Consider the following 27,461-nt stretch of genomic DNA (forward strand, 5'->3'; position numbering starts at 1 on the left):
CCTGTTCCCGGCTAATGATCCTGGAGCAGCAAGAGTCCTGAAACCGCAATCCCGGAATGGAGATAAGAGCCCAAGTGTTCGAGAAACTGAGATGAGAGAGGGCTGACCCAGAGGGAGACAACCCAGAGCTAGACAGATGCTCACCTATCCCCTGGCCATGCCGGGCATGGGATGGAACAGACCATCGGCCAGTTTGGGTCTCAATGACCTAAACCTAAGGTTGAATCCTGGGCTGGTCACTGGGGCTGTGCTCCCTCCCAGCTCCTCCTGCCCCTGCAGACATGGGCACAGCAGAGAAGCTGGAAAGTCCTTGACTGTCGTGGCAGCAGCTCTGCCCATCAGTGTGTGATCAGCTTCTCCTCAGCACAAACCCCAACACAGCCTCACACCAGCTGCTGGGGAGGGAGTTCACTGTCCCAGCCCAAACCAGGACAACTGTAGACTTCTGAATGTTAGAGATGTGCATAATTTATCTATAATTTATCCATAATTTATATGATGTGGGCTCAGTTCAGGCTGTGTTTTTTCTGGATTTTGGGGAGATACAAATGCGCTTTGTGCATGTATGTTGAAAACAAAAGGGGTTTTTTTTGGCAGAGATTCTAACGTACTCCTAATCTGTTGAAGGAATTCATAAGATAGGTAGACCAATTCTAAAAATAGAGTAACGATAAATTCTGAATATGAAACTTGCCTGCTACGTTCAGTTTCATTCTGTACGTTAGATTTTTGATGGATTGTGATCATCGCTTTTTTTATTCATAGTACCTTCTTTGTTGAGTACCACTTTCCTGTGGGAGCCTCCAAGGATGAGAAAGGACAGGTCTCCATAACAACAGAAGTAACTCGAATAGCTTCAAGTAAAATCACAGATGATGGTAAGAGCATTATTTTTCCCCCTTGTATTTAGTTTGTTGATTCCTTCGTCTCTTAGAAATTATGTTGTAGTATTTTCTATGTATTTTCCTTGCTGCTTGAAAGATACAGTGTAATTAGTGGCACCTCTGCCAACAGAGTTGCTGTGCTGCAGGTAGTGGAATGATTTTCTCAGGAAGAAGAAGTGATTTTTGGTTGATTTTTTTCTTTTTTTGCTTCCAAATATTTATATTAATATTCTCAAATTTCTTTTCCTAGGGACATAAGGGCAGGTCAATAAGCGCATTCCTTCATTTCAGCATACATCCAATATCCTTTCTGCAGAAGTATGAGGATGATAAAGTGCTTTTAGAAATATCAGAGATACTTATACCTCAAATAAATTATTTTTCCAGATGCTGAAGTCTGTCATCTGCAAGAGCTCAGAGAGTCTGCTGGGTCCGAGAGATCTTGAATCCTGTGCTCAAATCAGTAGACTTTAATCTCTTTACTGAGAGTCCCCAGTGTTCGTATCCCTGAGGACAATTTATCGCGTTTCTCTCCTCAGTGAGCAGAGAGTGCTGTATGAGCAAGATCCTTTCTGCCCAGTCTTCCCAGAAACTGGAATTCCACGGTGACTTTCAAATGCCTCTCCCATGTGGCTTTGCATCTTTCTAGGTGGCACTTGAGAGATCTGGGGGTCATTCTGTGTTCTCTTGCGTATTCTCCATTTGTGGCCGGACAAAACATCTAATTTTTCTGAACCTTACCTCTTTGTAATACAAAAATAATACAGGCTCCTGCACTTTGTCTTGTGTAGTTAGATTCCGGCTCTTTGGAACCTAGAAAAATAGACAGGGCTGAAGATAATATGAAGAAGCCATCCAGTCAATCTGCTGTGCAGTTATCTTTCGTGAGAGCTGTTCATCTCATTTATTGAAGGCGCCCAATGGGAGAAAAATCCATAGCCAGCCCAGGCAAGCTGTAGAAGTACTGCGCTTCCTGTTAGAAAAGTTTCCTTACGTCTAAGCTGAGCTTTTGTCATCACAAAAGTACTTTTTATCCGTTGTGAATGAGGAAAGCATACTGCTTCAACACTGCTGTACTTCTCCTTTTCTAGAGTAAGCGCCGGTTCATTCATTCTTTCTTGCAGCTTTCCTCCTGAACCTCCATTTATTCTCGCAGCTCAGCTTTGACTGTCTCAAGATACATCTTGAAATATAGTGCTCAAAATGAGGCAGGGTTCTCCCACTGAAGAAGGGAAAGTCTTACTGCATGCTGGGGTGACAGGGACTTGATATCAACCGCAGCCTTTAGATGCTGTTAAAATATTCATTTTGTCGTACTGCCCTCCTGCTATTTTCATTGGCCTTGGAAAACAACTAACAGTTTACTTTGGGCTTGGTGTTAATAAATAATGGAAAATTAAATGATTTTGTGTGTAACAGAGCAATCTCCACAGGAAGGTTCATTTGTATTCAGTTAATTTTGAATATTTGTTGCTCCTGTGAGCAACAACAACAAAAAAAAAGAAGTAAATTACCTACAGAGTTGTAACATAATTTAATAGGTTGAAACCTCGAGAGATTCTTCTGAGGGTTCCACCCCGTTCAGCTCCCAGCCTTGCTTGAGCTCTGATTCTGGCAGATGTGCAAATGCTCTGTGTGTATGTGTCCATCCTTCTCAGAAGTCCCGTCACTTTCCACTCATACCTTTTGAATTTTCTGTCTCACTTTGCACGTTCTCTGCAGAGACTGAAGTTTTCTCTGTTCCTGATCAATCTCGAAAGACAGGTTAGCTCAGTTAAGAGCTCACAAGTCTCTGTCTTCTTTGCAGTGGTGAAATTTCAGCAGCGGTTTGTGTTCCCTGTCCGTTTTGGTGGAACGATGATAGAGCACTGGTGGAGCTCTAACCTTGTTTTTAAAATCCACATGAGAAAAAGCACACAGAAAAAGGTACTGATTGAAAGTTGTTTATACTTTCTGTATTGAAAAGCATTTCTGTTTCCTCTAAATACTTACACAGACAGCAGCGGCTTTTCTGAGTCTTCTGCAATGCTTCATTGCAACTGCTGTCGGCGCAAACATCAGAACCAAAACAGACAACGAGGCTTGACTGAGCCATTTCTTAATTGACCATTGCTAGATATTATGAAGGGAAGTGACATTATGTGCAGATAACTGTGAGTTCAACTAATTACTGTTTAGTCTTGTCACCCAACTAAATGATTTTCTGAGTTTGAGACTGACAGGAAAAAAAAATTCTCCTTCCCTCGTCTTCAAAACTGATCGATCGATTACAAGCGTTAGTCTTCAATGAGAACGCAGCTCATTTGGCAATGTAGAGTGAGTTAATGGGGATGAGGTTGATCACGTTACTCTGACCACGGTAAGGGGAATAATATGAGGTGTGAAAAACTGATGTAACTTGTGCATTTGGAAGGCGGAAAAAAAAAGTATCTTTCTTCTGGCTAAAAATATTTGCATAATCATCTGCATGCGATGAAGTCAGCGGGAAGTGTTAACTCAGCTTTTGTTTTGTTTTAATCAACACCAAGGATATCTGCCCATCTGTTCTAATGGGAGTTTTTCTTGTAATGGGTGAATTAATTGCATCTTTAAGGAAGCAAATTTTGTTCAGTTACTAGGATTTGGGATGTTTATCTTTACATGAACCTGGAAGTGTTTGGGAGAATTTTCCTTATTGTTGTCCTAGTGATACTTGGAATTAGAACTGAGGGAAACCTTCCTGCAAATCCCCGTTGGTGAAACTCATGGTATAGGAGTAGGGAGGGTGAGTGGCTGGCCACATCTTCCCAGAAGGCTTTTGTTTCACAATATGCCCTTACTTCTTTAAACCTGACAGAAATCTTGCAAAATTGATCCATTTTCTGCCCTCAGCCAGTGGCCATTGGCTCAGCAGCACTTCAGTTACATGAGATTATTCAGTCTGAGCTGCTCGCTGTCAGCTGTGAAATACCCGTGGAAAAAGAGGAAGGTCAGACACAAGTTGGACCACTAAAGGTATGTGTTTTATCATATAAAGTTTGAGTTAAATGACCTCTTGTTACTAATTTTGGCTGGATATTCTCTCTTTTTTAGACTTTTCCTCCTTTTTCTCTTCCCTCTCTGTTTTAATTTGCCAGGTCCTGGATGTAAATGTTTGTAAGACCAATACAAGATAACCCGAACCTCTTTTTTCCTCAGGGTTTTGGAGAAATATTTTGAACCTCCTCCAAGTCTAAGGATGTTGCTATGTGAAGTTTCCCTGTCTGAGGGTTAACTGAGGATCGATAAACTAGGGCTTGGATACAGAAACCATTCTACAGGCAGATTTTGAGTGGCATGAGTTCAGGGCTGGGAGCTTTGGCTTCTGCTCCACACATGACATGAGGTGAGGGCTTTCCTGACACAGGGGCCTGATGCTCCCCAACACCTTGTCGCTTCAGACGTTACCTTCTCCAGCTGGAGTTTCTACGAGCACGCTCAACTTCTGCTTGAAAAGGATTAGCAGTCCTGCACAGCACGTGTGAGAGATTGTAAATTCTGAGGATAAAGAGTTCTCTAGATTAGTCAGTGAAAGGTTAAAAGAGTATTTGGGAATTTTACATTCAGAGCTCCTGAATTATTCCCAGAGAACATCAGCATGGATTGCTTCTGTCACTTTGTAATTCACAGGGTGAGCGATGTTCTCTGTCGTAGGGGCTGTGAAACATCTTCCAGAGAAGCCGTTCAGCCAAGCTGCTGACAGAGGAGCTGCAGAAGGGTGAAACATAAAATGTAGAGGTTAGGCGCATACATGTATGATACACAGAATCACAGAAGGGTTTGGGTTGGAAGGGATCTTAAAGCCCATCCAGTGCCACCCCCTGCCATGGGCAGGGACACCTCCCACCAGCCCAGGTTGCCCAAAGCCTCATCCAGCCTGGCCTTGACCCCCTCCAGGGATGGGGCATCCACAGCTGCTCTGGGCAACCTGGGCCACTGCCTCACCCCCCGCACAGGAAAACATTTCTTCCTCACATCTCATCTCCATCTCCCCTCTTGCAGCTTCAACCCCTTCCCCCTCGTCCTGTCCCTGCACCCCCTGATCCAGAGCCCCCCCATCTCTCCTGTAGCCCCCTTTCAGCACTGGAAGGCTGTACAAGCATGTCCAGCTGTTCTGGCCAGGGCATGGAGGATAGGGGATGTCAGCTATTGAGTTCATTTCATGTTTCTTGTGTTCTTTCTGACAGGTGGCCTTGAATTCCTCATCTTTGGATGTTTTCTTTGTACCCTTTAGGATTAGATACCGTTTGTGATCTTTTGCCACAGTATCTTGTCTTGTTATTCCTAAGTCATAGGCAAAATTCTTGAGTTTGATTGTTTTGTTTTCCTTATTTTGTCATTTTGTGGCTCCAGTCCTTTTCTTTATCCTGTTACCATATCTTCTGGACTTTTTGTTCCTCCCTTTCTTGCTCTCTCATCAAGTGAATGAACCCAGCAGATCTATGAGCTCTGTGGCAGTTAACACTTGCAAATTAGCACTTACAATTCCTTTAACCCTTTTTCTAGCATTTCTTTCAGCACTTTCACACACACATTTTCTTTCATACCAATCTAACTATTTCTCTTCCAAATCTTGACAACATGAAGAGGCAATTCAGATGTAGGACAGCGTTAAAAACCAAAACAAAACCCAAAAAACTTAACCTCAGCAAAAAAGAAGACAAACACAGTGGAATAGGTAGCCAATTGGATAGAAAAAGAAGGACCCCACAGAAGGGTGAGGAGTTAGGGAGAGCTAAAATCAGGAGGGAACATAGGAGTGAAAGAAAACATTTAGAGAGATTCGCAAGGAGCAAATGACATTTGTGATCCTTTGGCACAGTACTTTTCATCTTGGCTCGGTAGGTGTTCATTTTTCAGTCAGCTTTGTGATTGTTTTTCATTTTTCTCTTTATTCAGCTGTAATTGTGTGTGTTTGTACTTGAGTTACGGCTTTATTTGATAAATCCACATGCAGTTTATTTTGCAGCGACAGTTGTAGCTTGTAACCAGCCTTCTGGGTGATGACCTAACACAGTTCTTGAGCAAAGCATACCGTACATTTTCCTGAGTTTGCGTTGCAGTCCCTTTTCTCTGTACAGGGCACATCTTCTGATCATCCCGCTTTACTTTGCACAACGCAGGTATCCTTAGAGCTTGCGGCTGACAACAAAGACTTCACCCGCACCGCGGCCAGGTCAGCTCTGGCTCTGCAGCCAGTCCCAGCTCACGCTGTCAGAAGTCCCCGGCTGGAATTCCATGAGCTCAACAGGAAGAGTATAAATGCAGAAAGCCCTCGCTGCTTGAAATTTAACAACTGTGAGGACTCGCAGAAGGCGGGAGCAGCCGACAGAAATATTGCGCTGGGACCACAGGCTGTACCAATCTCTGTAGTACGTAATCTGATGACACAAATAACTGCTTCGGAAGAGGACGGGTTATTGCTGCATGTGCTGTTGATGGTGCCTGATGGAAAGGATTTTGTTGCTGAAGACCATGGGCTCCGCGGTTCTTGTAACGTGTATTTAATCTGCAAGCTGCTCAGCACAGAGGAGGCGACGAGATCTGCTGTCATCTGGGGCACAACACAACCTGCCTTTAATTTTTCTCAGGCGAGTCCACATCTTCTGTTTTAACACAGATTGAAATGGGCTATTCCACACTGACAAACAAATTTCAAAGTCAGAGCTTTCCCCTGGCAAACAGCAGAATTTCAGGCATTTAATGAGTTTGTGATTTTTTTTTTAATGGACATTTTTGCCTTGTAAATGTCAGGATGTTCAGATTTTATTTACTTTTAACAACACCTAGTGCTCTGTGAGACTTCTTAGTCTTCAGCTGAGAGTGAAATGTAAAAACATAGCCAAAGCCATCTAAAACGTTTGTATTAAATTATTTATCTGTTGGTTAATAAATAGGTGTTTAAAGATCAAAGCCATGTTTTTTAAGATATCCTGTGATCTTATGTTAAAATTTATCTAAATTACATTTATTTTCCTGGCTTGCTCTTTTCCAAACCTACCAATTTTCTGAATTTAATTTTAAATTTCCATTTCTAAAGAGCGCAATTCTGCACACTGCCGTAATGTAGCATTACCAGAATGCTCTGTACTTTCCAAATAGCTTCCAGTGCGTTCTGTGTCCTAATTCCGCATGAAACTCTTTCAGGTGATGCCTTTTTCATTGACTTCCAAGCACTTGGAGCGGCTGAAGAACAACGTCATGATTATCGAAGCATGGAACAAGCTGGGAAGCCCTGGCTCTGACAAACTGCTGGGATTAGTGAAACTTCCTCTGCATCAGTTTTACATCTCATTCAAGTAATTCTTTTTCTTCTATATTTTATTGGGTTGGGAAATAAAAGAAAGAAAGGGAGGATGGTGTCTAGGGTTTATTCCTTTTATTTTGGTCAGACTAGTGACAGGTAGAAATCAGATGGTGCTGGAACTGACTGGCCGCTACTTTGTTAATTATTAGTGTGGCATTTGTATATTTTTTTCAGTAATCCACTGTAGTTTATTTGTGTATATCTTCAGTGTATTAAAGGTTTTTACATTTCCCTGGGAAACTGTCCCTGTTTCTTCTTTTCTTCCTGCCCAAGTCCATCCCCAAAGGCACAGAACTGCTTCATACATCTATAATATCGCTGCAGTATATTAAGAGGAGGCTTGTTCCACTTCATCACCTCGCTCACACATTTCTAGGCTGGCTTATAGCTAAGGCCATGTTAATTTTTGGAGAGAGCTGTGCTTTCTCATTGCTGAAAATAACTCATGGATCTGTGCTTTGTGAAGACTAACGTAATTGAGGTGGATTTCGGAGGAATGGAGATAGATTGGTTTCTAATTGAAAGTCCCATCTAAAATGAGCTTTATGTGATCGTGTTCATATTCAGATGGCTCATGGTTTTTTCTGTTTTAGAGATCCAAAGATTTCCCACCTGCTTCTTCAAGCTCAATATCCAGTGGTTGCTGTGGACAGCTACATGCCTGTGATCGATGTTTTTACTGGCAGCAGATGTGGAAGCCTGAGAGTTATTCTGGCGATGGGCTCGGCTGATCAAATCGTGGCACTGCAAAGGCTAAAAAATGAAGAAGGAATGGTACCTCCCGTCACACAGCGCCCTTCCCACGCTCTGGACCCTCCTCCTGCAAAGCCTGCAATGGTATCGTTCAGTAAATTCCCCTTCTTGCCCTTAGGTCAAAAGGATTTTACCAGCGGGTTCATTACCAGACTGGTGATCCCAAATTTCTTTTGATGCTGTAGCCAATTTTGGTATAAATGATCACGTTCTACGCAGAATTGTATTGTTTGTGCTCTTCTTACCAGTTTTTTCTCGTCAAGTCGGGACATTATTCCCCTTTTTATTGCCCTGCATATCCACTGCTTTTATCTACATGACAAATGCAGTAAAAAAACCCCCAACATTATAGAAAATCTTAATTTTCACAACCTTTTTCTGTACCATACAGGTTTTGCCACTACCTTTGAGTTGGCTGTGTTGGAACTTTCATGCTTATTATGTGCTGTCTTTTTTTGGCTTTTGCAGAAAAAAAAAAATTACTATCAGGTTTTTGATGTTTCTGTGAACTTTAGGAGGAAAATGGCAGCTAGTGGTTCTGTCCCCCATCTCCAGCTTCTTAGATTTTTACATTCCCAGTCCTCCTGTATGCTGTTTCCTAAAGAGTCGTCCTTTCCATGTGGATTTCCTTTGTTTTGTTAGCAGTTAGACCAAGAAGGGGAAGACCTGATGGAGCATGTGTTTGAAATCCACGTGGAGGGTGTGAAAGGACTCACTCCCTTACAGTCCACAGTCTGGGGCGAGGCTGACTGCTACGTCCAGTACTATTTCCCAGTTCAAGAGGCTGGTTGTGGTGCACTGCAAGGAACTGAATTGCATGAGGATGGTATGTTTCTTTTATTTAGAGCATTGATTTAGTTAAATAATGTTTAGTGATGTTTTCCCTGCTTAAGTAAGAGGGTTTGTGTTTCTCTGAGCTTCCGTAACGCAGCCAGTGCTTGGTTTCCTTGGAAAATCTGTGTGAAAATCTACTTAGGCTGCATCAGAAAATTAAAAGCCTCCTTTGACTGAGGCAGACGGCCAAGTTCCCAGCAAAAAAAAAGTTACCTAGTTCTGAATCTCTTCATGTGGTATCTTTTTGTTAAAAATCTTAGAGGAGGTCACAAACTGATCCTGCAAAGATGCAAGAACAGATTCACAGGGAATACTAAGATTATGTACAGTTAAATTCAACAAAGGCTTTACATGCACGAGCCTTTCAAGGTGCTCATTTTCATGGATACACCGAGAAAAGACTTGCCTGGTTTAGATAATTTGTATTATAATGGGATATTTAACTAACTGCAATTGTAGAAAAGGACTTAGTGTTGACTTTGAGTGCTTTGAATCACTAATATATATTTCCTCGGAAAAATGACAGTCGGGAACATTGTTCCTTAACAACTCCTGGGGACTATGTCAGCTTCCAGCCACATTTAACGGTTTTCAGCCTGTGGCCCCAGGTTCGTGGGACTGTATGAATTGCTCATAAAAGATTTGTGAAGTGAAACTCTGAGGAGCAAGCCTTCTGGCAGGAGGATTTAACTGACTGTCCGTGGATCCTGCCTCCTGAAGGTCTACAGATACGAAAAGGTTGAAACCCACAAATCCAACAATTTTTAACCAACTTTGCTTGACTCATAGGTATGAAATTAAAGCCGTTTCGCACAGCAACCACTTTGTGCGTCCCTGATCCTGTCTTTAATGATGAGCATCATCACTCTTTGTTGGTTACTGCTGATGTCCCAGTCCACACGCTCCTGGTCAGCACGTTCATGTCACCAGGAGCGGCTGGAGGAGGAATTCAGTTTGAAGTCTGGTGCAGGTACAGAATAACATCCTGTTCTTTGCAGATGTCACAGCAATACAGGTAGAGATGTATCTGGCGGTGAAAAATCTCCAGGATGGATATTTAATAGTGAAAAAAATTGTGAGCTCATCAGCATTTGGTGATGAATATCTAAGATTGCATTTAAGACCTGTGAGCCTTCATTGCTTTGGAGATTTTTTTCCTTAATGCAAGTCACCAAGTACAAAAGAATATACTATAAAATATTTGTAAGTTTAAATTAACTTACTAATTACAAGTAACAGAAAGCAGAGACCGTGAAGACAGGTAGCTTTAGAAAAGCATAATTATAATAACTATAATGTGTTAATTCTGTAGTAAACAACCAAGCTATTTAAAATTTGCAAGTTCATGTGAGAATTATGACATGAATGTTGGTAATGACCAGAGCAGTTGAAGTGACCAATTATTAGCACCTGGCATTTCAAAAATGTGCTTTAGATGAGTTTTCCTGAGGATGATTTGACTTGATTTAATCTTGACCTGACTGCTCACTGATAGTGCTCTACCCAAGTCTCAAACAGCCATTTAACATTCAGGATTTGTCCCAAAATGGAAGGGGAAACACAAATCTACAACACTACCATGTTAGTCACTGCTGCTGAAAACCCAGTGGGTGCCTTGCTCCTGCTCTACATGTTGTTCGTTAGATACAGCACCAAAACTCGCTTGAGGATGAGTCTGAAGCCAAGTAGAACAGTAAGAAATAGTCTAGAATAATTTTTTACACTTACAAACTGGTTCCACAAATCTGTTCTGCATGTAGCATTTGTATTTATTAATGGAAACCAAGAGCGGAGAATATTCGGTGCCAGATCCTTCTCTTGGTTTTCTTTGGGATACCAATTTTTAGTAGTGTTTCTGGCTATGACAAGTGTAAAAGTACATTTTTAGCATTATCTACATCAGCACTTTTTTTCTTTCTGTGGAAATTCACTTAGTTGAGGTTCTCCCTTAGCCATCAGGAGACTGACTGTAGTGTTCAAAGACACACAAATTAAAATTGACTTCTGTACAGTCTGGAGAGGAATAATGATCATTTTATCATCATCAAAACATCATGACTGATGCCGCTTCTTTGTGTCTGACCAGGTATTATTACCCAAATGTCAGGGACCAGATGGTTGCCAAAGGGACCTTGCCTTTGTCCCGGCTGTGTGCCATGGTGACTATGCAGCATCGGGAAGAAATAGGGATACAGACTTTTAATCTTCCGTTGGTCCCCAGGACTGATTCCTCAGAGGAATTTCATCTGCGGTCTTCAGGTGAGGAAGACTTGTGTGTTTTCACTTTGTATGTAAAAATGAAAGTATATATTTGCTTCCAAGACAAATAAAAATATGTATTTTTGTTGGCAACTGATATCAACCATGAGTATGTTTCCTCCCAGCTTTCACTGTCACCGTACCTAGTGAAGAATCAGTAGTTAAACAGGAGCAACCCTCAAACTCTTTAACAAATTTTAGAGAGCCCTCCTTGTATAGTGAACTGCTTAGCTGCCAAATAAGCCCCAGTCTGTAGTTAAGCTTCCCGTGGAAGGTAGGGAATGGAAGACATGAAGAAGGGCTGTTCATGGTACGTAGTGTGAGTAGAGACATCTTTCTCTTGTGGTTCTTTCAAACAATACAAACCTCAGCTCTGGGAAGGTCACTGAGGAAATCTGAGGCAGCTTCTTGGAAGAAATGGTGTTTAAAAAAGCCAGGGCTGGACAAGGAGTTCAGTATGCTTCAATTATTTCGCAATATTTTTCCCCATGCAGCAGAAAATCTGTGTCTCTGAAGATTTTGTCACTGCAGCGCTATAAAAAAGAGGTGTTGAAATACTGCAGTAGGAGATTTAAAAACTATGACAATGAACACTCGCGTGAGGGCGTGGGCGGGTTAAACAGTCTCTCCTAGTTTTACTACACCATAAATTTGACAACAAGCAGGAGCCGTTAAGACCATCTGATCTGACTGCTAGTAGGTCAGGTTGCAGGATGCAGTCTTTAAAATTTCCTTCTGTGCCTCCTGTGTCGGGCTGTAACTTCTGGCTGAAGTACACCATCTTGCACAATTACAAATGGAATTTTTTTTTTTGCCTTAACAGAGTAAATTTTGTATTAAGAGGTATACCTAAGTATTGATTATATTGGATTAACTGAATAAGAGGCTGACTATTTCTTTCCTTTCTTTCTTTCGTCAACTCCAGGCTTGCTTGCTGTGAGCGTCAGATACCAACGATCCGTGAAACCAGCAGCAGGAAGAACTGCTCAAGCTGTTTCTCTTTCTGTACGAATACACAGAGCAGCTGGCTTGCAAGCAGCAGCTAGGTAAAGCCTAATTCAAAAAGGAAGATTTTTTTTTTTTCTCTCTTAAAATAGCTTTATCTGGAGGCAGCAGGCTGAGACATTAGATTAGAACAAATTGCATCTGGCCAACTTTCCATCTGCAGAGACTGAGATTCCAACTGGGTTCTGATCAGAAGTGAAAATAACTTTATAAAGAACATCAGTGGTTATTTTTGTCCCTTAAGCTGCAGTACAGTGTGGTAGCATTCGTTCTGCAGAAGGATCAAGATTGTAAGGGCGCATTTTTCTACATTTCCACATTTTTCTACACCAAAGGCCAATATTAAAATCGGCTGATACAAAACAGTACCTATTTGGGCACTGAATCTTGGTGTTACTGGTGCTTTTTAAAAGCTAGCTGAGATTTGTTTTCTTGAATTTCACTGTGGAAACATCAATAAACTAACTAGTAAATGAAACATGTTCCTTTTCACCAGAAGGCTGCTGCTCCAAGTGCACGATATCACCTGAACTTAGTTCCAATATGCAATTTTCAAGAATTAAGAAAGGGCTAGAAAGAAGGAGTCGATTCCATAAGGGAAGGATGGCTCCTGTTGTTCTAGAGCCGTGCTCGCTGACCCTCTCTCAGTGCTGCTGAGCTCCTCATCTGTCTTAATTCAAGTAGAGTCTAAGATGAGGATCACTACCAGATGGTGCTTGGAGAAGTTAAGAAAGTGGAATGACTTCTCATCCTTCAGGTGTATGACCTGAGTAATGCTTGGGTCTGTTTTACTTGTAAATAGTTCCATCTGCTAATTTCACCTCCTTTTCGTGTCAGTACTAGTCTGTGAAAATAATGTGGCTTAGCCTTTTGCTCCCTTCTAGAGCAGGTTCTCTGGGAAGTTATCCTCCAGCTTTTTCTACAGTATGGAATATTTCTAAAGGTGCTGAGTACTTTCTCAACCACTTTGGTCTCAGATCCAGACAATGATAAGAGCACAGCCACCAGTGATGGACCTTGGGATAATTACTCTCACCATTTCATATCTGTTCCTGCTATGTTCAGATGTAAAAAAAAAATGGTGAAAAATAATCTGCAGCCAGAACCCGCATCTGTTTTGACTTACAACATTCACTTTTTAGTCCCATCTTTTCACTTGCAAACCTTTGCTTTCATTGTGTTGGTTCCTAGATTCCTTGTACGTTAGATTCATTCTCTTTCTTCTTTTCTTTTTTACATACTAAATGAAGAGCTGCGGCACAAAAGAACCCTTCAGTCCAATATTACGCAGGTGTGGGAGTTAACGCTTACATCTCTGTGCACCTCTCCTTCCTACCCGAGGCAGAGAGGCGCAGCACGCGAGCTGTGGCTCATACCTTCTGCCCAGAGTTCGAGCACCACGTGGCGTTTCCCTGTAACCTTGTCATTCAGAAAAGTAGCGGAGAAGCTGCTTGTCTGGGGGAGCTCTTGCAGTCTGCCAAAATCATCTTCTCTATCTACCATCAGAGCACCAAGTCGGGTAAGGAGGACGATTACAATGACTGAATTCTGTTGGAGAATGATCCAGACCCCTTAATTTTTATTTTAGAAGAGAGACAATTCTGTGCAGTTGCTAATAGATGTAATTACCTAAACTGTCTTCAGAGAATACTTTGGGAGATACTGTTCCCCTTGTGCAAAGAGTTAGGGTTTTTAAGACCCCAGGTGATCAAGATCATGAGGTAATGGAGGTTCAGGGAAATTATAGCTTAAAGTCCTCCAGTGATCCTGTGGCCGATAGGCAGTATTCTTTTACAGCATAACAACATGTTGGAGAATTATTTTATAGCCAAAATTTACCTAAAGAGGACATTTAATTGGTTTTTACTGCTGGGGGAGAAAGTCGGGAGTGGCATGTTCTTAGGGTAACTTACCACACAAGCTCCCCACTGGTTACTTAATGCTCATTTATGGAAATATTCCCTAAAAGTTTCTTCAAATTCAATGGTGGAGCATGTATCCCATCATGGATGTGTGCTGGCAATGCCTACGGACGGCTTTTGTTCACATCCCTGCTTCTCATGGATTTTGGCCTGATATGTACTGGGCCATTTGTTTTGACTTGTCCTTTTTTTGTGGGTTAAAAGTGTTTTCAGTTTCATAAAGCAAAACAGCTTTCTTTCAAAGGAGGTGCTCTCTGAATCACTTTTAAATCTCGCGTTCCAGTTGGGTGCATTTTCAGATTTATTTATTTTCCAGCCCCAGAGACATTGGCAGCTCAGATATCAAGAGATTACCTTCTTGGGACAGTCACAATTCCAACCATAGACCTGCTGAGAAGAAGATCAGGTAATACAGCAGCATTATGCTGCTGACGTTCTGTGTAAATTATTTTGTAATTGCTTAAAAAAATTTCATTCCCCCTTTTTAAAAAATTTTTAGACCAAAGCTCTCTCTGACACTGCACGTGTCTTTGTTAAAAATCCTGGTATTGGAAAACTCATGTGAGGGTTGTTTTTTGAAGATTGGTTTTCAGGGTGTAGAATGTATAGCAGCTGAAAAAGTATTATTATTGATTAGTATTTTATTAATAATATTAGTATTATTATTAATTAGTATTTTATTCAGTGCTGTTTATTTTCTGTCTTAAGAGGGAAAGTCCAAGAGTTGTAGTGTTCAGTGGAGGACCAATGATTGCTTTTGAGATGTCAAAGCTGGAACCAAAGACTTAGGTTAGAAAGCAGTTGGATTAACCTTTCTTAAACTAAATATAAAATATCTCCTCTATCTAGTGTTAGTCTGTGATGATTGTGTCTTGTAATAATAATATTTTTCACTATCAGCTTGGTTATTTCTGCTTTAATCTCAGTATAGTGCTTGTTTTCTTCAGTGTGAAGCTCTCGGTTTATTTTTAATGGGAAGAGAGCAGGAAAAAAAATTGAGAATGCCTCATTTTATCATTGGAGATTCATGGGATATATTTTTGCTGTAAAATGTGTGTCGTTAATGAAATGAAAATTATAATGCCTTTGGGATCCGAACTACTGGTGAGGTTTTCTGATGTCTAACAATTTGCTGCTTTTTCAGGCTAGAAATCATTTGACAGATTTCAAACTTTCCGAAGAAGTAAACGCTTCTAGTACCAATACTTGACTAGTGACCAGAGAGCAGAAAACTCTTTACAGATGTTTTTAAAAGGGAGGATAAGCCTAATGCCGATCTTTTCTCCTGAAGGTATTACAGGCTGGTACCCAGTTACCCTCTCCGAAGATTTCACACCCTCGCACTGCACAAGCATCCTGCAGGCTGTTGTGGGAGGACTGGAACTTTCTGTCACCTTTGCTCAGCAGGGTGACAGAGAACGTGTCTTGGAGGCCGCGAAGCTCTTAGGATGGAGCAGCGAGGAGAGCCATGAAGACAGCATGGACGACAGCGACGAATGCGAGCAGAGCGCCGATCCAGTGACTGTGACCATCTCAACGCCAAGAGTTTGGCTGCCTGTCCACTGCGTGCTGCTCGCAGGCCAGACACACCTCAGTAAAAGCACTTTCTGCTACCTCAGGTATAAGCTATATGATCAGGAAGCCACGTGGACCTCACTTCGGAGGCCAAAATTGAGTGAGGACGCAAAAAACGTTACAGTGAACTTTAAGAAACCAAAGAAGGTGACTCTTAGAAGGAGCCAAGGACTGCTTTGGTTCTTCAGAGAGGAGAAATTAGAAATCCAGGTGTGGTGGGTGTATGGTAAAGAAGATGATGTGGAAAGACCACTCGATACAGATCGACTTATCGGATCTGCCTATGTCGACCTCGCAGCGTTAGCGGAGAGATCGAGGTCAACACTAAGTGTTAGTGGTGAGTTCCTAAAGAACATTGTCGTATTTAATTCCTCTTTATTGATGTTTTGGTTTGGTTACTTCTCTAGTCACTTTAAGCACAATATAGAATCATAGAATCACAGAACGGTTTGGGTTGGAAAGGAACTTAAAGATCATCTTGTTCCACCCCCTGCCATGGGCAGGGACACCTCCCACTAGCCCAGGTTGCTCAAAGCCTCATCCAGCCTGGCCTTGAACCCCTCCTCGTTTTTGTCCTGTGTGCAACACTCTCTCAACTCCTATTTTCACTGGAGATAAAAAAAGTTAAAATGCTTCTCTGAATTCAAAACTTAGCAAGTTTAAATGGGTGAAAAATTTACATTAATGATCAGTAATAGGGAGAGCAATTAGCCTCCGTGGATTGATGAAGAATGTTTCTTCAGAATTACGGACTGGGCACCATAATAGAGTGAGAAGTAATAAGAATAATGTCTCTTGAGGAGGCTGAATGCCTGCGGTCGGAGGAAGTGACGAAGCACTGAGAAGGTGGTGGAAACTTCTGCTCTATTTGATCACTTAGGGTTCTGTCATCTACGTGGTATCCATCAGCCACCGGCTTGCAGGCAGATTTGTGGACAGGCTGTTGGCTCTTCTTTTGTGTGGAATGCAAAAGAAACAAGAGTTAAAACAATTTTTTTTGTTGTGTATGTGTTGTATTCTCCATGTATGTATAGAAAATTATTCAGGCGCGCTATTCCCAGGACTCTCAGGAAGTTGATGTGCTTTAAAATAGTAATGTGAGCTGCCAGTGGGGAAATGAGGGTGTGCCAAATTTGGGGGGTTGGTTAGCTCTTTTAACCTTTACAAGCTGATGCTTCTACCAACGTGCTGGTGTTTTGCTAGTCGACAGGGTTAGCACAAAGAACACAGGCACCAAATTAAAAAAAAAAAAAAAAAAGAGCTTATTTTTACTTATGTTTAAAGTGACAAAATAAGGAAAATAACACAGTGAAAATGAATTAAAGCAAGATAAGTAAAGCAGCAAAATAATAAGCAAACTACTATGGCAAGCATAAAAGAAGGTAATGCACCTAATCATAGAGTTAGTGACAGTGATTCAGAAAGATCCATCACCAAGTGCCCTAAAATACGTTACCATCATCCAGATCCGCAGTCGCTGGGGAGCCCGGTTGCAGCGAGGATTTGGAGAACCCTTCCCGGCAATTGGGAAATCTCTGTACAGTGCGTCCACCCTATAGATGAGGCTTCCATATTTCCCTGCAAATGTTCCCCGCTTTTATACAGTTGAATAAACAACTTGATATCGTAAATGGTGAAAACCATCTGATGTGGTTTTCTCCTTGTTAGCTTCTGTCTGGAGTTTGGCTGGAACAGGAGAAGAAAGATAACAGGAACAAAAGCATCTGGTAATCTTGATGATGTATCTCTCAACAAAGCTCGTCACGACTTGCCCCGTTCTTTTACTGTCTGTGGTGATAGGGCACATCCCTTTTTAATTGTGGCTGCTGTTACACAATTAACATCTTTTTGCTGATTACCTTTACACAGCAAGCGTTACAGCAAAGCTCTGTAAGTGCTACAACAAAAGCTTTTATAAATTGATATATATTCATAAGATAACACATTGCCTATGTGATCAATATTATCCATTGTATTCCACTGAAAATCAAGATTCATTCTGCTGGTCTGATGTGAGATCTTTACTGTCGTTAACGACAGTGGCTGTTAGGTGGTGGTGGGTTGGTGGTTGGACTTGATGATCCTTGAGATCTTTTCCAGCCTTCATGATTCTGTGATTCTATGAACTGCATTGACTGTTTTCCAAGATGCTAGTTTTTCTTTGTCTGGTTTAGCTGGTTGTTCACAAATTCTCTTTCAGGGGTTTATCCATTGTTCAGATGCAACGCTGCAAACCTGGCAGGAGCCGCTGTACGCGTTCACATCGTCCTTTCTTCCTCTTCTGCTGCTCTGCCCAGCAGACTTCACTGTGCTGGGGAATACAGCAACAGCGAAGATGAAGGCACAGAAAAAGCCCCTGATCTGAGCCAACAGGTCTCTGAAAATCAGAGTCAGAAACTGGATATCGTAAGTTCAGAAATCACCGATGGCAAACCCCAAGAAGAAGACACAATATTTCTGGAAAACACTGTTGCTGTCAATATCCTTGTGGAAAGAGCAATGCATCTGAGTTTAAAAGGTAGCATCACTGCCACTACCCTTTTTTTTTCCTTTTTCCCTCTTTTTTCCTCCCTCTTTTTTCCTCCCTCTTTTTTCCTCCCTTCCTCCCTTCCTCTCTTCCTTTTTTTCCCTTTTTTTTCTTTTTTTTTTTTTTTTCCTGGGATCTGTTCGTAACAGGTACTGCATGGAACAATTTAAAAACCAAATCCTCGAACTTATTCTGGGACAGTTGAAGCGATATGATGGGTTTTGAGCTTGGCCTCGTAGTGTTACAACCCCAAGAGCATTGCATCATTCTATAAGTACAGGGGAAGCAGGAGGTTAAACTATTCAACCTATCTCTGTAAATAAAATCCAAACTATAAATAATCTAATGTTCAATGTTACAGATGACAGCTGAATTCTGAAGTTAAGCCTTATCTGAATAACTTAACCCCCCCAAGACACTCATATCTCAAAGACTGTCAAATTTGCATTTTTAGCATCGAATCAGTTTGTAAAGCTGGCTTAGCCATGCTATCTGGAGACCGGCAGCCGCAGCAGCGAGGAAGGGCAGTGTAAGGACAGAGCAGTCTGAGCTCACCCAGGCTTGGCGCAGAGTGGGAAGTACAGTTCAGTGGCTCGTCGCTACACTGAGGTTCACTAAAGAATTGCTCTTCGCTTTTAAATTGATGCTAAACATATTAAAATATTCTTTCCTAGCAGGTGATTTCACTTGGTTAATTCGCAGATTTTTTGGAGCCTTTTGTTTCTCCCTCAAGTTGCAGTCTGGAAATTAATCTGTTAAAAATAAATTCAAACCTTTAAAACACATCAGGTGCTCTGCCCTTCACCTGGGGCACCCCTGGCCCTGCAGGACTTGATCATTTTGTGATCTTGGAGTGATCTGATTTTGTTTGCGCCATTGCAGGCTACCTAAAAACAAATACAAATAAGGATTTGACCTGACATGAGTTTACTGGAAACATCTCTGTTAAGATCAAGTGTTTCACGGTCCATCTGATATGCCAGAGACGAACACTCAGCATTTTATGGCGTGATAACACAACGAAAAGAGTAAAATATAAGCCATGACTTAAGTGTAAATAATTCTGATATATTTTGAGCCCCACAGATGCTTTTTTATAAAAAAGGCTGGGATACATTTCCAGACCAGTATGTTATGGATTATAAATTTCCAGCAATTTTTAAAGAATTCCTTAAGATACACAATTTTCAGAAACTGAGTGAAGACACAAAATGTTTCCCCAAGCCTCTTCATATTTCTCATGATCTAAACTCAATTTTCCTGTTTTCTTCATCTTCCAAATAATATAAAGAAAAGAAGTTGCAAAGTTGGGGCATTGGGAGTTGCTAGGCTAAATCAGACTCTTTGATTTTGGCTGAGCTTTCTTATTAGAGCCAACAATTCTTTCTGTTTACAGGCTTTTCCTAGAAAAAAAAAGCAAGCTAACACTTGAGAAATGCTGGGTTTGCCTTTGACTACAAAGACTGATTTTAAATCTGCCTTTACATGCAGGAGATGGTGAGCCAGTCTGGGCAGGTCTTGCTTATTTCTCTAAGCTGAGCTCGCGTTTGCCTTTGAATTGTCATATCTACAGTCTTACCAAACTGCAAAGAGCTTTGTGTGGCAGGTTTGTTTTTTTTTTTAAAAATAAATCTTGTTCTTTAGCAAATAAATCCTCATGGTCAAGCATCAATGAGCAGCAACGCGGTAAGCTACTGCAAATCAGTCACGTTTCATTGTATTTTCATGGAGAATCAGACTTTTGGAGAAAAAATAATTATTTTTAGTTAAATCAGATTTATACTCATCAGTTTTGATCATTGTGGCCAGTAACATCCAAAGGCACACACTGAGTCCTTGGAAAGCAGAAAGGAGGAAGCAGTCTGGAATCGTTGTTCCAGATTTCGAATTCTGACCTTGTTTCCCCTTGGCTAGCTCCATCTCTGCTAGCAGATTCTGCCAGCTACAAATTCACCATCTGAACAGCTCTGTAAGCAGTAAAATGCTACTACAGCTTTACAAGCCGTGATACACTGCAGCAAATTAATCTCACTAATGCGAACATGACTTAAGAGGGTCCATGCCTGGAGGAACGGCCATGTACAGAAGGGAAGAGGCTGTAAACATAGAATCACAGAAGGGTTTGGGTGGGAAGGAACCTTAAAGCCCACCCAGTGCCACCCCCTGCCATGGGCAGGGACACCTCCCACTAGCCCAGGTTGCCCAAAGCCTCATCCAGCTTGGCCTTGAACCCCTCCAGGGATGGATCTCCTCTCCTTTTTGGGCTATAATTCAGGGCAGGTGATGGTATGATTTCTGCATCTTTCATTCAACAATCTCTGATCCCTAATATCCAGCAGGAGCTGGGCAACATCTGGCTCCATCCTTTCATTTGACCTTGTGTTCCTCTGACGAGAAACTATCTGCCTCTAAGTGCAAACTTATCCAATTAAGTCAGACTCGTTAATTCATTGTCTGTTTTCTCACAAACCTTTTCCCAGGTTATTTCAGGATGGATTTCAGGATGAATTAGGGAGAAAACGCAAGAATTTGAAATAAACTTGTAGAAACTGCTTTTTCCTCTATATCTAAACCCTCATAACACATGAAGGTGGTACTTGTTTCTGCCTTGCAGGAATGTTCAGTTTCTCCAACTATTTCAGTCTTTTTTGAGATGAACTAATAGAGGCTAGGAAAAAAGTTTATTAATCTTCAGGTATCGTTAACACTGGGTATGTGTTTTCTTATTCAGTCAAGAGAAGTGAGCTTCCTCTTAGCAATCCAGCTTTTAAGTCAAACTGCCTTTTGTAACGCTGGATTTTTTTCTATGTTTGCAGCAAGGATTGCCAAACTCTTGTGGTCCAGCATGGAAGGTAGATCGAGCACTGGAACAGGGTTCTTGGTTTTATTCCTAGCTTTGCCTCTGACTTCTCAGACGATCTTGGGCAAATGAGTTTTTCTGTTTCTCCCTTGAATATTCCAATTTCTGCTCCGCAAAAGGTTCATTTAATATTTCCTATAAATAAAATTTATATTTACAAGGGGAGGAAATTTATAAATTTCAACTCCACTAATGAAAAGGAGTATTTCCTAGATGGTGGATTTCTTTGTTAATTATCTCTTTTTAATAGCTGAACTGCCTTTAGATTTTTTTTTTAAATTATTCATAACAAATCTGTATTTAATTCTGTATCATTTTAGGGAGTCCTTTGACAGAACGTGAAGTAGCAGCACCCAGTAGCTGTGTATCCTTTGCTGTGGCTGGTGCAGATGCTCCAATAACCACTCCGGTCATAGAAAACACGGACTCACCCGTCTGGGATTTCCAACAACAAGCCAGGTAAGCGCCGTGGACTCGCACAGCCACCCTTTGGATCTGACAGCCAGCCTAGGTGTGAAAAGGACGTATTCAGCTGGGAGGGGATGCTTTTCTACTTACCAGACCTATATTCTCAGCTAAAAACGCTTGTTTCCATGTTTTACAATCACTGTGTGCGTGTATTAGTTGAAAAATTGTTTGAAGAGGCTTGGTCTTAAAGCTAACGTGAGGAGGGGCAGTTTGACCCATGCTGAAGCTTGGCTGAGTTACATTTTGGCTTCAGACCTTGGGTGAGTCAGTCTGTTTCCACTCATCTGTAGTTCTCCCGTCTAGAGGAAGGGGCTGCTAATTGCTAAAAGACTCTTGGCAAGGTTAAGTAAGACTTGATCCAATTTATTGGCTTTTTCTGTACGTTTTACTTTGTTTCATGCTTAGAAATTCTGCCCTGGTTCAGGACCAGAGCTCTAAGTTTGGATTCACCTACTATAATTTAAAATGTCGGGAATTTAGGTTTCTGAGATTCATTGGATTCCTCAGCAGTCACTGGAGAGACGCAGGCACCTCCAGTGAGTCACCCGGCCTGTGTTAGGGACCCAGCTTAGGACAAAATTCCCTAAGGATGCTTGTTTCTCTCCAGTGACTGCCAGATTCTGTAGGGACATAGCTCAGACTTAAATATCTGAGCCTAAATTAGAGCAGATGAATTGACCACCCCAAGGAACCGCAGCAGATCCAGTCATTGGTGATAATATTCAGAAATAAACCTGAGTTTGCAATCTTGTGGTCTCCCCGGTGTTTCTGTACCAGATTTTAAATCAATTCTGAAGCCAAAGGTGTTTTCCAAACCAGGTGGAACAGGTCTTTTACAGGCAACAAAGAATCATATTAATTTATTTTGTCCGTCCAAAACACAGACAAATATGTACCAGTGCCTGGCTTTCTGGCAGACTGCTGAGCTGGCTTTTGGCTTTGGGGAATAGGTAATATGAAGATGAAACCATTGAAAAACTGATCGCTGAAGTTTAAAAGTTTTGTTCTGGAGGTTGCTTATGCTCAGACTTATGTCTGAGCCACTTAAAAATCTGTTTAATTGTTGCAACTTAAGCTTCAAGTGACTTAAAATCTGTTCCACATTTAACACTTTTTCTAACTTTTTTTTTTCAAAACAAATTTTCAGTTGTTTTTTTTTTTTTCCAGAAATCAGCTTCAAACGTTCCAGCTTTCAACCACAACCCCAGTGCTTTTTGTCACTGTATTACTGGGTCACGATATAAACTGTATTTCCATTTCTTCATGGTTTTATTGTCTTATCTTATAAATTTACAACAAGAGCAAGGAGAGGGAAATACTTCTTGAATAAACAAAAGCCCAAAATAGTTCTGCTTTTGAGGGCTCAATAATTTGGGGATTTGTTGTATTCCCCCCTGCCCATCATTCCAGAAAGAAATTGATTTGTCAGGATGGCTACAATGGCATGGAAACTTCAGAGGCATTTTCCTGTTCTTGTTCTTTTTTCTACTTTGCGTAAAATATTATTCTTTTTGTTCTTAACAGAATATCCAAAGAGCTTCTGCTGGATCCACAGCAAACCTTGGTCTTCAAAGTGTGGCATAAAGCAGGTAAAGTTTGTGGTGCAGTATTGAGAGGAGTGTCTTTTCTGCATCCCTTTCCTCAGGTGACTCGTGTTTAATACAAATAAAGTAAATTCCATTAAGTAAATTGGAGAGTGGAATTGTAAAGACATTTTTGAAAGAAATACCCGTTGATTTCCTGCCCTTTAACATCCTCCTTTTCCCCATTAATCATCTGGTGAGGTTGGGTTCGTTTGTATTCTGGGGTTTTTCTTTCTTTTTACATGTTAGTGTTCAGCTGTCTGTTTTTTTTTCTTCAAAAAATAAACTTCCTGGGTAACTCAGCCTTTCTCTGTATTGTGCAGAGTGCTGTGTGTCCACAGGGCATGTGTCCTGTCTCTGCAGGGACATTTTTAGCTGAATGTAACAGCTAAGGTAATCCAAATAATCTCTTCTTGGATAGGGCTGTTTGTTCTGTACTTCTGATAAATTTACAAGATAGGAAAGACATTATGTTGCACAAAAATGCAACAGTGAAATGACAAATCAACATTTTTTGAAAGTTTTGGCAAAGCGAAAAGGGAAGAAACGGGAGTTACTGAAGGGAAAACGCAATTCCAGAGGTGGAGTGCATTTGCTGAGGTCCCCAGATTGGCCTTCAGGTTTTATTTTTCAAGTTATTTCTAGCTCACTTTCAAGATTAATATTTTCCCCTTTTTATAACCCTTGTTTAAATAGTTTTTTTGATGAAGTATTGCACAGGGTACGTAACCCTCGTGTCCTTTCTTACACCTGCAGCCAGGCCCTCATCCTGCTGTGAATTATGACCAACATCGGTGTTCAAGTTATCAACAACTGCAACAGCGACAACTATTTTGACAAATCCCTAGGGGGGAAGCTGCTTTAATTGCTAGAAACAATTTTTTCCTGCTTCTCAACCAGACACCATCATTCTCTTAGTTTGAAGCGTGTTAACAACCAAAACTAAGTCTCATTTTTCTTGTCTTAAACTCTGTTTTCTGTTTCTTCCACTTTTTTTGTTCCAGTCTTTACTTGCTCTTTATTTCCTGAGAGCTTTCCACTTTTAAAACATTTTTTGAGTTTTATAACCTTTCCCTGTAAAGTCTAGACATATTTCAAGGGCTGTATTACTGACTGATTTTTAGCATTCCTGAAAACGTTTCGTTTCCATGCAGTTTGAATTAATACGTGCTTTATATTCTTCTTCCCCAGAGACCGAACGAGTGCTAGGATTTGCATCAGTGGACCTTTCTCCTCTTCTTTCTGGCTTCCAGCTCGTGTGCGGGTGGTACAATATTACCGACTTCAGTGGACAGTGCCGAGGGCAGATCAAAGTAGCAATTTCCCCTCTTCAAAACATCAGTAATCTCAAAGAACAAAGGCAGGCAAGGATCCGGACCCAGCCAGCAAGTTCTTCCGTACGTGTTTCATTTTCCTCCTTAATCTAATCTGCTTAGAGTCCTAATAATCAGCCCTGACGCTGGGGGATTTTGAATTAACGAGCAAGTGTAGAAAATTCAGAGTTCTGGAGTGGATCAGCCTGTGTAAATATACCAGGAACACTGAATTCCATGTTTAAGAACGCTGCTCTGTGTTTCCATGGTAGCTGCAGGGCAGCAGTAGTTCCAGCACTCCTTCAAACCTAGCTCATGAAGCCTCTTGTGGCTTCACTCTGTTGTTGCTTTGTGGGTGTTGGGGTTTTTTTTTATTGTTAGGAAATATTCTGTCGTTTCAGATGTCTGGGAGCGTGGCATTGTTCTGTTTGCTGCTTTGGATGGCAGCTGGTGCCCAAAAATGTCATGTAAATCCAGCCTTCTGTTGGTTAGGACATTTCTAATTTGGCAGAAATCTGTTTTTCTATAAGATTTGTCATTTCTTGTGTTTGTATTAGACTTTCCAGTTAGGCTGGGGTATGATTTACACGTGTCATGGAGCCCCTATACCCTACTTTCCATCAGTTTATTCTTTGTTAGCATGGGGGGAATTAACAAATGTTTCTGAAATCATAGTCCTGTTAAATGATACTTTGGCTCAGTGCTGGAAAATACTTTGAAAATCTAAAGCTATTTAGAAAACTTAAGTTTTTGTTTCTTAGCTCAGCGTGATACTACTTTAATTTCTCTATTTTCTTGCTGTGGAAGGTCATGTGCAGTGTTCGTTTTTATTCTAGGTGAAGCCCAGCTTTCCAACATTTCCCAGTAGTGCTCCAAGCTTTTCCAAGCAAATGTTGAACACCTCATCAAAGGAAGCCAGTGTTCCTTCTCGAAAGCCGTAAGTCCGCTGGCTGTCGGTCATTTTGATATTTTCAGGGCTCAAAAATCCACCTGAGAAAATAACAAGCCCTGCCAAAGGTCTTTCTGTTTCTTTAGACTTAAAGATTATACCAACTTTCTGTTTCTTTAGACTTAAAGATTATACGAAATGCCTTTTACCAGTGAGAGGTGGCCCAGGAGACAGAAATCCTGAGGCAGGCACCTTTCCACAAAACCCAGATGTTCTTTTTTCTTCTCACTGATGTTTCTTGATTTGTTTCATTGACACCCTTCTGTATTAGGACTTATACTATGCCATGGCTAAAACTGGCAGACACTTCTTCCGGGCTTTTATAAGAATAAGATTTGTGTTTGTTTTTATTTTTAATAAGGATAATAAGTTAGAATAGAGTATTACTGGTATATCCCCTTTATTTTGCTGTAACTCCTTGTCCATGACCGGTGAACGACAGCTGGTGAAATGCTGGAATATTGCACATTCCGGGACTAGGACTGTCAGATCTCAACCTGTTTTCTCTTGTTAAACATAGGCCTGTTTCTAGCAAAATGAATCCCCCTGGAACACGCACGCCTCGTCACGAAGAGCATATGCAGAACGTGCGCAGATTTCACGAATCCCTGCAGCAAGCAGAAGGCAACGCCAACCGGGCGGCAAAGATGGACACGTTATCGGTGTCGTCACGCGCTTCTCTTCTCACTGCTCTCAGGTAAAGCAGGGCTCATGCAAAGCCTTAGGTTTGCAAAGCAGAGCTTGAAACTGAAAAATTCCTGCATCCAATTTTAAAAGGAAATAAAAATGAAAATATATAACTGATTAAAAGGTATCAGTGGGATATTAGTGTAATTTCCAGCAGGATGAGACAAGATTGGAAAAGCAGGGACTAGGGGGGCAGCCCTGCTTTAGTACTGAGGCTCCAGCAATGCTGTGAGTCTCTGAAGGGAACAGCAACAGCGGTGTTTGCAAATCCACGTAGAATTCTTTGCTTTGTCCATCTTTGTCCATCTATAACACAACTCACGCTATTAACCAATAGTCCTCTGAGGCGGTTTTCGCATAGACAGAACGAGCCCCTGCGCCTTTTCACAGCGGGATGTCCTTTCCCAACAGGATGCCTCTCTCTCCCCACTAGAAGCACTTTTCTTTTGACTAGATTCTAGGCTTAAATCAGGTATAAACTTTGGGAGGAGAAAATTTATTGTCTGTAGGAATATAACACCAAAGAGACTTTGAGTCATTCCATCCCTTCCGCTGCTACCACAAGCAATATATCATAAAATCCTTAGATCTTAAGCAGGTGGAAATCCTCAGATTTTTATCAAGCTCAGTCATAAAGTCAATTAATATTCTTGCCTTTATGACTTCTGTTGGGAGGTCATCTCAAATCCAACTCCCTGCATTAAGTAAGTTTAAAACTAGCTCTTTTTTTTAACTTCCAACTGAAGTTTCCTAGCTAATTCGACATTTGTTCCCGAGTTTTATACTCTTGCTTAGACAGAGCAACCTCACCACTTACCTGCTGATCTATTTTTTAATGCTAACCCTTCATCTTGTATTTGCGTATTTACCTGCTGTTGTCGGGAATGATACAAACAGAACCCGTCTGGTGGGTTTTTTCTTACTGAATTTTTTACCACTGCTTACAGAAAAAACTTGAGTGAGCTGGATGAGGTTCAAAGATACTTCAGCCAGAAGCTGACCAGGTCTTTTCCTGACTTTGGTTACGGTAACACGTCCAAACTGAGTTATGAGGAGCAGGAGAGTGATCATCGGGGCTTGATGAGGAGAGAAGTGGATCCCAACGCAAGCCATCTTTTGGAAAAATCGAGTCAGTTGGTGTCTCAGGTCAGCAGCTTAATCACTGGTAAGTTGTCATTTGGTTTGGATTTTTTTGTCACAAGCTGCCTTAAAGTATCTTCAAATTTGTTACATCATCAGGTCCAGTTCCTGGTGTTGGTAATCAGTGTTGGTCTGTTGGAAGAAGGCTTCAGAGGGACTTTCAGACTCCCGTCAGAAGTGGTAGTAAAACCTTCAGAACGTGGATTAGTAGGGAGTTAAAGCCCTCTCAAGACAGCCTAAATTCTATTTAAATTCCAATGTCTGTTTAGTAGAAGAGGGAGGTCTTGCAGAAGAACAATCCACAGAATGGTACTGAGCTGAGTCCGTGGCTAATAGGAATTGGCACATCTGCCATCCAGAGGGACCTGGACAGGCTG

General features: G+C 41.3%; 1 protein-coding gene across 1 annotated transcript; it reads left to right on the forward strand.

The window, feature by feature from the left end:
• Positions 1-765: 765 nt before the first annotated feature.
• Positions 766-27,109, forward strand: C2CD3 (C2 calcium-dependent domain containing 3; the record flags this gene model as incomplete). Its single annotated transcript, XM_010074775.1, has 20 exons — positions 766-878; positions 2,692-2,810; positions 3,756-3,878; positions 6,026-6,493; positions 7,050-7,201; positions 7,803-8,046; positions 8,605-8,788; positions 9,586-9,766; positions 10,883-11,055; positions 11,981-12,101; positions 13,311-13,579; positions 14,299-14,388; positions 15,274-15,894; positions 17,758-18,075; positions 21,265-21,403; positions 22,937-23,001; positions 24,187-24,392; positions 25,145-25,242; positions 25,790-25,954; positions 26,892-27,109. Coding segments are annotated over 20 exons (4,067 nt in total), but the record flags the coding sequence as incomplete, so codon positions are not given.
• Between the last annotated feature and the right edge of the window lie 352 nt (positions 27,110-27,461).

Source organism: Pterocles gutturalis, unplaced genomic scaffold, assembly GCF_000699245.1.
Source record: "Pterocles gutturalis isolate BGI_N339 unplaced genomic scaffold, ASM69924v1 scaffold41407, whole genome shotgun sequence".
Taxonomy (NCBI): Eukaryota; Metazoa; Chordata; class Aves; order Pterocliformes; family Pteroclidae; genus Pterocles; species Pterocles gutturalis.